At 41.4% G+C, this 12,470-nt stretch overlaps 1 protein-coding gene across 1 annotated transcript; it reads left to right on the forward strand.

Moving 5' to 3' along the window:
• Positions 1 to 6,536: 6,536 nt before the first annotated feature.
• On the forward strand, positions 6,537 to 11,091 carry LOC121597861. The gene is made up of 2 exons (XM_041924074.1): positions 6,537 to 7,837; positions 10,841 to 11,091. The coding sequence occupies exons 1-2, from the start codon at positions 6,691 to 6,693 to the stop codon at positions 10,846 to 10,848; spliced, it is 1,155 nt and encodes a 384-aa protein (XP_041780008.1). The 5' UTR covers positions 6,537 to 6,690; the 3' UTR covers positions 10,849 to 11,091.
• Positions 11,092 to 12,470: the final 1,379 nt, after the last annotated feature.

Consider the following 12,470-nt stretch of genomic DNA (forward strand, 5'->3'; position numbering starts at 1 on the left):
CGTGTAGCTTGGCCGTGAGGTGAGCTGATTTTTCAGGCTATAGAATGTCCGGTTGGCAGCCAGCATCCTTGCGCGCAACTCTGCTACTATGCCATTGTCGTTGCTGACCTTTGACCCAAGATGGGTGAATTGTGGGACGACTTCAAAAGTGCGTTCATCTATCTGTACGTCAGGCCTTCGTAGATTCTGATAATTTTTTGGTAGGTATGTTGATGTTGCCACCATCAGTTTGGTCTTTGCCTTGTTTATCTGTAATTTGAGGCTCTCTGCCGCCTGATCGATCCCTTGGTAGGCTTCTGCTACATAGGAGAGCCGCAGACCAATGATGTCTATATCATCAGCGTATGCCAGGATCTGGGTTGACTTATAGAAGATGGTTCCCGTAGTCTCGACTCTCGAGTCACGGATGGCCATCTCTAGCGCCAGGTTGAATAGGAGACAGGCAAGCCCATCCCCATGGCGCAGACTCTTGGTGGTAGCAAAAGGTCCTGAGAGTTTTCCATCCACCCTCACCTGGCAAGTGACGTTGGTCATAGTCATTCTAACCAGCCTTATAAGTTTGGCCGGCATTCCAAAAGAGCTCATAGCGTCGTATAGTTTTACCCTGACGACGATGCTATCATATGCTGCTTTGAAGTCAATGAAGAGATGGTATGTTATGTGTCTCTATTTTCTCCAATATGTGCCGCATGGTGAATCTTCCTTCGTTGATAAGGCCGGTATGATTTATCAACAAAACATAGTGCGAGACCATAATTAATGCAGAGGGCTTTCAACCGCAAAGAGATCGTGATGAAAATTTGTTTATGAGCGAAGGGAAGGTCAGTTTGCAGTTGCTGGAAACCTTAAATTTTTATAGATCATAGGTTTGTAGCATGTTAACCAAATGGATATTAATAAATGATTCTAGTTTTTTTTTCTTATATATTTTTTTATTAAAAGCACAAATTCTCACGCGATTAGTAATTAAAAAAACTAAATAAAAAATCGCTGACGATACGGTGAACGACTGTCGCTAGGCTATAAACGATCGTCAATTAAACTACTCGAACAAATTGTTCATATTTGATATTTCTCTGTCGTCAGTCTTAACAATTGTAGTTAGCTGCATTGTCGTTTATAATTTGACGATCGTATGTTGCTAGGATACCTGTACAAAAATTAACGATAACGATAGTCGTTACGGTTTGCAATTCCACTCATTGTTGGTGATATGATTAAGAATGTGCAGTATCATACCATGACAAAAATGAGAAGATTGCTTCAAGAAAAAATATGATCAAGAACATGCAGATATACAGTTAGATTGTTGAAAAACTGATCTTTGGACAGATGAGTCCAAATTAGAACTTATGTTCAAACATATCTAGACGCGATGCAACAAACGATGATGTATGAAGGGTGCAATGTGAAGACCAGGAAGAGGTTTTCTATACGAGAAGTGGGGAGCATGGTACGAATCGACGACATAATGAGAGTTAATATCTATGTAAGCATCCTGCGTAAATATATCTGTTTTCTGTGAAAAATACGGAGTTAGTAAATACATTAATGATCCAACAGGAAGACAACTCAAGATATACACGAATATTTTTTTCAATTGAAAAGATTAAAACTTCTTGAATGTCCCCACTTAGTCTTAATTTTAATCCTATCGAGATTTCGAGTGCGATTTTTGATTATTGTTCCACGGTGTAATTTCCTAAAGGGAAGTTCTAGACTGTAAGCTGGTGCAACGTAAGCTGTAAGTGCCCGATATTTCATTAATATTTTAGATTCTACATTATTCGAGAAGTGAATTTAAGAAGAAGAAGAATTTAGAAGTGGCGCTAACAATTTTAATTTAGGATATATATATATATATATATATATATATATATATATATATATATATATATATATATATATATATATATATGTAATATATGTAATATATATATGTAATTCCTAAATTAAAATTATATATATATATATATATATATATATATATATATATATATATATGTATAATTCCTAAATTAAAATTGTTAGCGCCACTTCTAACACCTCGAATAATGTAGAATCTAAAATATTAATGAAATATCGGGCACTTACAGCTTACGTTGCACCAGCTTACAGTCTAGAACTTCCCTTTAGGAAATTACACCGTGGAACAATAATCAAAAATCGCACTCGAAATCTCGATAGGATTAAAATTAAGACTAAGTGGGGACATTCAAGAAGTTTTAATCTTTTCAATTGAAAAAAATATTCGTGTATATCTTGAGTTGTCTTCCTGTTGGATCATTAATGTATTTACTAACTCCGTATTTTTCACAGAAAACAGATATATTTACGCAGGATGCTTACATAGATATTAACTCTCATTATGTCGTCGATTCGTACCATGCTCCCCACTTCTCGTATAGAAAAACCCTTCCTGGTCTTCACATTGCACCCTTCATACATCATCGTTTGTTGCATCGCGTCTAGATATGTTTGAACATAAGTTCTAATTTGGACTCATCTGTCCAAAGATCAGTTTTTCAACAATCTAACTGTATATCTGCATGTTCTTGATCATATTTTTTCTTGAAGCAATCTTCTCATTTTTGTCATGGTATGATACTGCACATTCTTAATCATATCACCAACAATGAGTGGAATTGCAAACCGTAACGACTATCGTTATCGTTAATTTTTGTACAGGTATCCTAGCAACATACGATCGTCAAATTATAAACGACAATGCAGCTAACTACAATTGTTAAGACTGACGACAGAGAAATATCAAATATGAACAATTTTTTCGAGTAGTTTAATTGACGATCGTTTATAGCCTAGCGACAGTCGTACACCGTATCGTTAGCGATTTTTTTATTTAGTTTTTTTTTAATTACTAATCTCGTGAGAATTTGTGCTTTTAATAAAAAAATATATAAGAAAAAAAACTAGAATCTTTTATTAATATCCATTTGGTTAACATGCTACAAACCTATGATCTATAAAAATTTAAGGTTTCCAGCAACTGCAAACTGACCTTCCCTCCGCTCATAAACAAATTTTCATCACGATCTCTTTGCGGTTGAAAGCCCTCTGCATTAATTATGGTCTCGCACTATGTTTTGTTGATAAATCATACCGGCCTTATCAACGAAGGAAGATTCACCATGCGGCACATATTGGAGAAAATAGAGACACATAACATACCATCTCTTCATTGACTTCAAAGCAGCATATGATAGCATCGTCGTCAGGGTAAAACTATACGACGCTATGAGCTCTTTTGGAATGCCGGCCAAACTTATAAGGCTGGTTAGAATGACTATGACCAACGTCACTTGCCAGGTGAGGGTGGATGGAAAACTCTCAGGACCTTTTGCTGCCACCAAGAGTCTGCGCCATGGGGATGGGCTTGCCTGTCTCCTATTCAACCTGGCGCTAGAGATGGCCATCCGTGACTCGAGAGTCGAGACTACGGGAACCATCTTCTATAAGTCAACCCAGATCCTGGCATACGCTGATGATATAGACATCATTGGTCTGCGGCTCTCCTATGTAGCAGAAGCCTACCAAGGGATCGATCAGGCGGCAGAGAGCCTCAAATTACAGATAAACAAGGCAAAGACCAAACTGATGGTGGCAACATCAACATACCTACCAAAAAATTATCAGAATCTACGAAGGCCTGACGTACAGATAGATGAACGCACTTTTGAAGTCGTCCCACAATTCACCCATCTTGGGTCAAAGGTCAGCAACGACAATGGCATAGTAGCAGAGTTGCGCGCAAGGATGCTGGCTGCCAACCGGACATTCTATAGCCTGAAAAATTAGCTCACCTCACGGCCAAGCTACACGTACCGGATGACATCGGACGATGCCATAAATCCGTTAACGCCAACTGTCAAATCCCATACAAAATCGACCCGCTGAGATCCGACACATCCCGGTCCGACGTTAACCTCTTGTCTGCGGTCCTACGTTTTATGGTATCGTCCGATGTTGTCCGGTACCTGTAGCTTGGCTGCCAAAGAACCTGTCGCCAAGGACGAAGCTGGGACTATATAGTAGCTATATAGTACCGGTACTCCCATACGCCTCTGAGACATGGGCATTGTCCAAATGAAACCCTTCTGGCAGCGTTCGAGAGGAAGATGCTCAGAAGAATACTTGGCCCCGTATGTGTGAAAGGACGACGGGGGAGCCGTTATAACGACGATCTATTTGAAGGCGACCAGCGTATCAATCTCGACAGCATCTGGTGAGCTGAACATGTTATGGAAACGGATGGAAACGGACGACCCAGCCCGTAAACTCTTTTTATGTTGACCACAAGGACAGAGCGGGCGTGGTAGACCTGATTTGTGGAGGTAAGATGGCGTCGAGTCGCCCGTTAAGGGCGGCGCAGTTTAAGGAGATGAAGGGGATAAACCCAAAATAGCCAGCTCGAACTCAATATCTGATTTGGGGTTGTTAAACGAAAAATCGTTCCGATGTCGTACTTTGTGGGTGATTAAGAGATAGACGGTACTTCCTGGAAAATCATATATTATATAATTAAACCTATACTGGTTCTGAATCTTATATTGCATCCATACCGGTTCTGAAACTTATATTAAACTTATACCGGAAGTTTACAACCGATCGCGAACCCATACCGGGCTTCGAACTGACATTGTACCCGTACTGGTTCTTAAACAGTTCCCTCTGGGTCTAGAACGGGACCAAGGACTGTGTAGGAACGAGGTCAAATATTAGCCAAAATCGGATTGGTCATCTTGGATGCCATTTAAATGAAATAGTATTGTAAGGCCGCAAATACACGACGCGCGTTTAAACGCGTATAACAGTTCCTTAGAGATATCCAGCATGAGCATCTCTGCGTTTCCTTGATATCGCGTTTGAACGACATTTCATTTCTATAGCTGGGTAGTTATACGCGTTTCCGCGAGCGCATTCAAGCGCGTATAACCATATAACAGTTTCGCAGAGATATCCAGCATCTATGGCATTCACTTCTATAGGGGCGCGGCTAATCGACCCAAAGAAGGTTCAGGAGCACGAAAAAATACATCCTTTATTTATTTAATCGAGATAGTTTAGATTTGGTGCATAGCGGTCACATGAGGCCTTTCTGAAGTGTCGATCTGAAAATTGTACAATAAATGAAATTGAGAATCTAACCCAACGAATAATTGAGATGCACATTTGCTTCAGAGCGTTGAGGATTCCTTTTTCGGGGCCATACATTTTCATGTTCGATGTCGTGTTCGATTGCTGCTAGAGCGCCGGGTTACATTATCTGTCAAATCCCATATAAAATTTTACCAACACGTCCTATTTCATCGTATATCTTGAAGTATAGCAATTATCCGCAGTACGCGATATTCGATATACGAGAATTCGCAGTACGCGATTCCTGGGACGTTTTTACGCAGAATTTTTACGTACGCGATTCCTGGGACGAATTCGCAGTACGCGAAATTTGACAGCTCCATGTGTTTTTGCAAATATTTTTGTTCTTTGAAATATTTTATGCTCTTTTTGAATTTCCTTGATATTCTTAATGCATTTTGCATTACATTTGTGCAAAAGATACCTGTTTTATAACAAAAAACTTTAATGCAAAACTCTGTGGCTACATATTTCAACCCTCGAACTGGTATTGTTAACTAGTTTTCCATAGGAATCCGCTATACGGGAAAACTCGAGATACGCTATTGCGCTCGGTCCCGTACGATAGCGTATATCGGATAATGACTGTACAGACACTGGCCTTAGTTGTCTCTGTTGAACTTCTAGTTCAGGTTGCTAGTGATTTCCATATGGAGTTTGTTGTTTACGGAATCAACGTTGCGCAACATTGTGCTCTGGGCCGCTCGTTACGTGCGACGGCTTTCAGACGCTAGAGCTGTCAACATCCACGTACATCCACGGGCGCCGTCATCGCAATCCTTCCGAGGACCGAGGTCGGGACGACGACTTCACACACACTTCACTGCAGGCCATCAGCGTTAACAGGCACGAGCGCGAGCGTTAGGGACTAGCGGGCGTATCGGTGCTTATAGGTAAAGTTTTAATGCGTTGTTAAACCGTTATTGTAATATAGTGTTTTGTTGCGGGCGCTAGCAGCGCCGCACGACATTGGTACTCTGGGTTGTCGTGACCGTGCGACAACTGTCAGACGTTTCGGTGTCAACGATCGGGAGGCTGCGATCGTGCGCGAAAGCCGATCGTGCTTCTTCGGGGTTCAGCAGCGAGGGAACACAGACGTGCCGCGGACAGTTCTTTTTAGCGTGTTAGCTTTAAGGAGTTTTGTAATATATGTTTTTAAAGTTTAAACGATGTGTCCGGAGTTTTAATCGGCCTCCGTCCTATATCACCCTAACCCGGACATAACAACTGGCGACGAGAAAAGGCAACAGAAGGAAGACCCATACAGCATCGTGAAGGAAACCGCCATCGCAACTGTCATAACCATCGAAATGTCAACATCACCAAATGGACCAACCTGGTAGCGGTTGGCTGACAGCGGCTGTCAACAGGGGGAACGGGAAAAAAGGGCGCCACTGGAGCAGCGTGGGGAGAAGCGTACAAACGGAAAAGATACAGAAGTACAAATATACGAGTGAATTACAACAAATTGGCGACGAGGAAGTACGAAAATCACGTTATTATACCTAAGCAAACTAAGCTTGTGTTGTTTTCATGGATCCGGCGTCAAAGAAGACCGAAATTCCTGCTGCTTCTGTCACCACACGGGCTGCTGCTAAATCTGCCAGTACCGGAACACCTACGGCCGATTCTTCTTCAAACCTTCCTACTGGCGTCCTTGCTACGGACAATTCTGCTACTGCTAAGCCTATTTCTTCGAACACTTCTACTAGAGGCCCTGTTACGGCCCATTCTGCTGCGGTAAAACCAAAGGCATCCAGTTCTACTACATCCAGCACATCGGTGCCCGGCTCAAGTGTGGGTGAAGGTACCGCTCTGTCTGTTTCGGTCCGGGGGATAACTACTGCTGTTACGAATATGTCTACAATGTTCTCATTTGAGCCGTTTGATCCAACAAACTGCAAATTTCAGAGATGGTTGGAAAGGTTGCAAATTGCCTTCAAAATCCATCGAGTTTCCGAAGAAGACAAACGTGATTACCTTCTCCATTATATGGGTGGTGCTACTTATGACGTGTTGTGCAACAAGTTAAAGAATGCAGAACCGCAAACTAAAACGTTCCAGGAAATTGTTTCCATTCTTCAAGAGCATTTCAACCCAAATCCTTTAGAAATTTTGGAAAATTTCAAGTTTGCAAATCGGAAGCAAGCTGAAAACGAAACACTGTCTACGTATCTAATGGAATTGGAGAAGCTAGCACAAACATGCAATTTTGGGGATTACCTCGACAAAGCCTTGAGAAACCAATTTGTATTCGGACTCCAAAACCGTGCGATCCAATCGCGGTTGCTCGAGGTGCGCGACTTAACATTGGCTAAAGCGAAGGACATAGCTTTTAGTATGGAAATGTCAAATCGAGGCGCAGACGAAATACACGGCGCCGGTGCAGCGTATCCAGTTCAGCACATCAGCACCACGAGCAAGAAGAAGAGCAAGCCAACAACGGTTCAAAGGAAAACAGCTTGCTATCGGTGTGGAAACGAAGAGCATTTTGCGGATAAGTGTCGACACCGGAATGCAATTTGCAACTACTGCAAGAAAATGGGACACTTGGATAAAGTGTGTCGTACAAAACTACAACGAGCAGGAGTACACACACTGGAGTACGAGCCTGATCTTCCTGCCTGTGACGATGACGTTGTGGATGTGCTCAACCTGAGAGCAGTGCAAAATCTGGCGGGTAAGTTTTTGCTGGAAATGGAAATCTCTGATAGAAAACTTATTTTCGAGGTGGACACGGGCTCTCCAGTATCACTAATAAGTAACAGGGATAGATTAAATTGTTTTCCTAACACATTGATGAAGAAAAGCAATGTAAAATTGAAAAGTTACTGCAACGGTGTTATCAACGTTCTTGGAGAGATCGAAGTGAGAGCAAAAATTAAAAATTTAAAAATTCCTTTGCCATTGCTTGTCACAAAATCCGACAGAAATCCTTTGCTTGGACGTAACTGGATGAGAACTATAAAGTTAGATTTGAATAAATTTATGCATACCAGTCAAGAAGTTTCATATTGTGAAAAGGAAAATTTCACTCCATGCTCAATACTAGAAGCTCTACTAAAAAAATATTCGGAAGTATTTGAGGCAGGAATAGGCAAAATTGAAGGGTTACAAGCTTCATTAACTCTTCGCAAAGAAACAAAACCTATTTTTATCAAAGCGCGGCCTGTCGCATTTGCTGTCCGAGATGCTGTAACCAATGAAATCAATAAGTTAGTTGAGGAAAACGTTCTAGAGAAAGTGGATCATTCTGAGTGGGCTACACCTATTGTGCCAGTAAAAAATCAGGGGGTAATGTAAGATTATGTGGTGACTATAAAATCACGGTTAATCCAAACCTATTAGTAGACGAGCACCCACTACCGACAGTTGAGGAATTGTTCACAAATATTGCAGGCGGGGAAAAATTTTCTAAATTAGACCTTTCCCAAGCCTATCTGCAATTGGAGGTAAGCCCCGATTGTCGGGATATTTTAACTTTAGCAACCCACAAAGGATTGTACCGCCCTACCAGACTAATGTACGGGGTGGCATCGGCACCAGCAATATTTCAGAGGTTAATCGAACAGATTCTACAGGACATTCCAGGAGTAACTGCTTTTATTGATGATATTAGAATTACAGGGCCAAACGATGAAATCCATTTAAAAAGATTAGAAGAAGTACTAAAAAGATTACGAAAGTACAATCTAAAAGTAAACAAAGCTAAATGCGAGTTTTTCGCAGATCAAATAGAATATTGTGGATACCTAGTTGATAAACATGGCATACACAAACTACATACAAAAATTAAGGCCATACAGGACATGCCGGCTCCGAAATCCGTAGATGAATTAAGATCTTTTCTAGGTTTGGTAAATTATTACGGACGGTTCTTCCCAAATTTAAGTACTGTAAACTATCCTTTAAACAATCTTCTAAAAGATGGAATACCATACGTTTGGGACGAGCATTGCCAAAAGGCATTCGCTCAGGTAAAAAGGGAAATGCAAACGGAGAGAGTACTGGTACACTATGATCCTAACCTTCCTCTCATATTAGCTACAGATGCCTCACCCTACGGGGTAGGTGCCGTCCTTAGCCATAAATTTGCCGATGGAACCGAAAGGCCATTACAATACGCATCGCAAACTTTAAACAAAACTCAACAGCGATATTCTCAGATCGACAAAGAAGCCTACGCAATCATTTTCGGAGTGCATAAATTTCACCAATATTTATATGGACGGAAATTTACTCTGGTAACGGACAACAAACCCTTATCACAGATATTTTCAGAATCCAAAGGATTACCAACGATGTCGGCAATGCGAATGCAGCACTATGCAGCTTTTTTACAAGGGTTTGATTATAACATTCGTCACCGGAAATCTGTAAACCACTGTAACGCCGATGCATTGTCAAGGTTGCCTTTACCGTCAGAGGATTCTGATAGAAGAATAGAGGATTCCGATTTAGTTGAGATCAACGTAATCGAAACATTGCCTTTAACAGTTCCTGAATTGGCAAAAGCCACAGCTGTAGACCCAAATGTTGAAGAACTACTGCGTGCCCTCAGAACGGGTAAAATAATTTTACCGAAACACTGTTTTGGTATTGATCAAAATGAATTCGATTTACAAAGTGATTGTATTATGCGGGGGAGTAGAGTTTACATTCCGCCTTCATTAAGAGAAAAGGTATTACAGGAGCTTCACTCTTCTCATTTTGGGATCTCTAGAATCAAATCTTTGGCAAGAAGTTATTGTTGGTGGCCCAACATAGACAAAGAAATTGAAAATATTGTAAATAACTGCCAACCCTGTCAAGAGACAAGAGCAAACCCACCAAAAGTACCGATACATTGCTGGGAGAAAGCAGAAGGGCCTTTTCAGAGGGTGCATGTGGATTATGCTGGTCCTTTCATGGGAAGCTACATTTTTATTTTAGTGGATGCTTTCTCTAAATGGCCTGAGGTCCGTGTCGTCAACAACATGACTACCGAAACCACAATAAATGCCTGCAGGGAAATATTCAGTACATTCGGAATTCCTATGGTTTTGGTTAGCGACAATGGCACTCAATTTTCGTCAACGGAATTTACCAGGTTTTTAAAGCTAAACGGGGTGATTCATAAATTTAGTGCACCTTACCATCCAGCGACAAATGGACAGGCCGAGCGTTTTATTCAAACACTAAAATCAAAGCTGAAGGCAGTAAAGTGTAATCGTACAGAAATTCCAGAAGTGTTGAGCAATATTCTATTGTCTTACAGAAAAATAATTCATCCTAGCACTGGTTTTTCGCCCTCTTTGTTAGTATTTGGAAGGCAAATACGCAGCCGTATTGACATAATGATTCCAACTTCAAACTCGAACAATAGAGAAATCATAAAAACTAAAGATTTTGAAATAGGACAAAGAGTAGCTGCAAGGGAGTACATTAAAAATAACAAATGGGAATTCGGAAAAGTAACAGCAAGATTAGGTAAACTGCATTATGAAATAGAGTTAGATGATGGACGAACTTGGAGACGTCACATTGATCAAATGCGCGCTGTGGGTATTAGTATGCAAAAACCCATAAATAGGAACACTTCTTGGCAAGGCAGAGAGACTACTTCGCATAATTTGGAATCAGAAACTAATACCATCCCGAAAAATAGCAGTACACCAGAACTAATGACAGATTGTGGATCTAGGTCAATAGTACAAGCGCAACCATCCAACCCTCCACCAATGAGTTTTCCATCAGAGGCTCCATGTTCAGCGGAAATACCACCGGAAGCAAAACTGCGGCGACCAGCAAGGAGTATCAAAACACCACAAAGGCTACTACTGTAAATAACTATTTCGGAGGGAAGAGCTGTCATAACCATCGAAATGTCAACATCACCAAATGGACCAACCTGGTAGCGGTTGGCTGACAGCGGCTGTCAACAGGGGGAACGGGAAAAAAGGGCGCCACTGGAGCAGCGTGGGGAGAAGCGTACAAACGGAAAAGATACAGAAGTACAAATATACGAGTGAATTACAACAGCAACAGAAGGAAGCTTCACACAGCATCGTGAAGAAAAGCGCCATCGCGTAAAACACTCACCGCCTTGCAGCAGAAACCGCTATCAGTAGCGCCGTTTATCCATCTCAAAAATGGAACCGAACGCAATGGAGTTCGAAGTGGAAGAGAATCTCAGGCGTCTCTCCCAACCAAGGCAAAATTTAACTAATCACAGTATTGGAACTGTTTTTCAGCCAAACAGTGCCACGGCCGGCCCAAGCGACACAAATGCAACCATCATGCAGATGATGCAACTGATGCAGCAGCAGATGGCTCATCAGCAGGAGCTGCTAACCACGCTTATGCAGCGCTCCACACCCGGCCTAAGCAGTGAATCACCAGTAGAAACAACGCTGGATTTCATTGCGCGACAAATCAGTGAGTACAAATATGAACCCGAAGAAAACAGAACGTTTACCGCGTGGTACGCACGTTATGAGGAGCTTTTTGAGAAAGATGCTTTACACATAGAGGATGCAGCTAAGGTTAAGGTGCTTCTGAGGAAGCTTAGTACAAGTGAACACGAGCGTTATATGAACTTTGTGCTACCCAAGCATCCCGGAGATTTTTCGTTTGCGGAAACAGTGACCAAACTGAAAGCGTTATTTAGTGCGAAAGAGACAATTTTAAGCAAGCGTTACAAGTGTCTGAAAATAGTGAAAACTCAATCGGAAGACTTTATGTCGTATGCGTGTAGGGTTAACCGTGCGTGTGAAGATTTTGAATTGAAAGCTATGACGGAAAATCAACTAAAGGCATTAGTATTCGTGTGTGGTCTCAAGAACGAAAATGATTTAGAGTACCGAACGCGGTTATTGAATACGATCGAAAAGCACGCAGAAATTTCCCTGGAACAATTATCTACCGAATGTCAAGGCATAATTAATTTGCACGCAGATAGCGCAATGATTGAAGATAGTGAAAATAGAAAGGTAGCCGCGATAAGAAAATGGCCGTCAGCAAACTCGAAATTTCTGCCAAAAGCAAATGGCAATCAGCAACGATTTCAAAATGGTAGTCAGCAACGGTTCCAAAATGGTAGTCAGCAACGTTTTCAAAATGGTAGTCAGCAACGTTTGCAAAATGGAGGAGGTCTATCAGGCATCAAACCAAAAACCCCATGCTGGTATTGTGGTATGCAGCACTGGGTGCGTGATTGTACATTCAAATATCACAAATGCAAGCAATGTGGAACAGTAGGTCACAAGGAAGGATTTTGCAGAAATCGAAAGAGCCCTCAGAAAACAATTTATTCTAATACACACGTAAGGGTG

This window comes from Anopheles merus, chromosome 3R, assembly GCF_017562075.2.
Source record: "Anopheles merus strain MAF chromosome 3R, AmerM5.1, whole genome shotgun sequence".
Classification (NCBI taxonomy): Eukaryota; Metazoa; Arthropoda; class Insecta; order Diptera; family Culicidae; genus Anopheles; species Anopheles merus.

Coding starts and splice junctions, on each gene's coding strand:
- LOC121597861 (XM_041924074.1), top strand. CDS start 6,691: ATGGATCCGGCGTCAAAGAAGACCGAAATTCCTGCTGCTTCTGTCACC.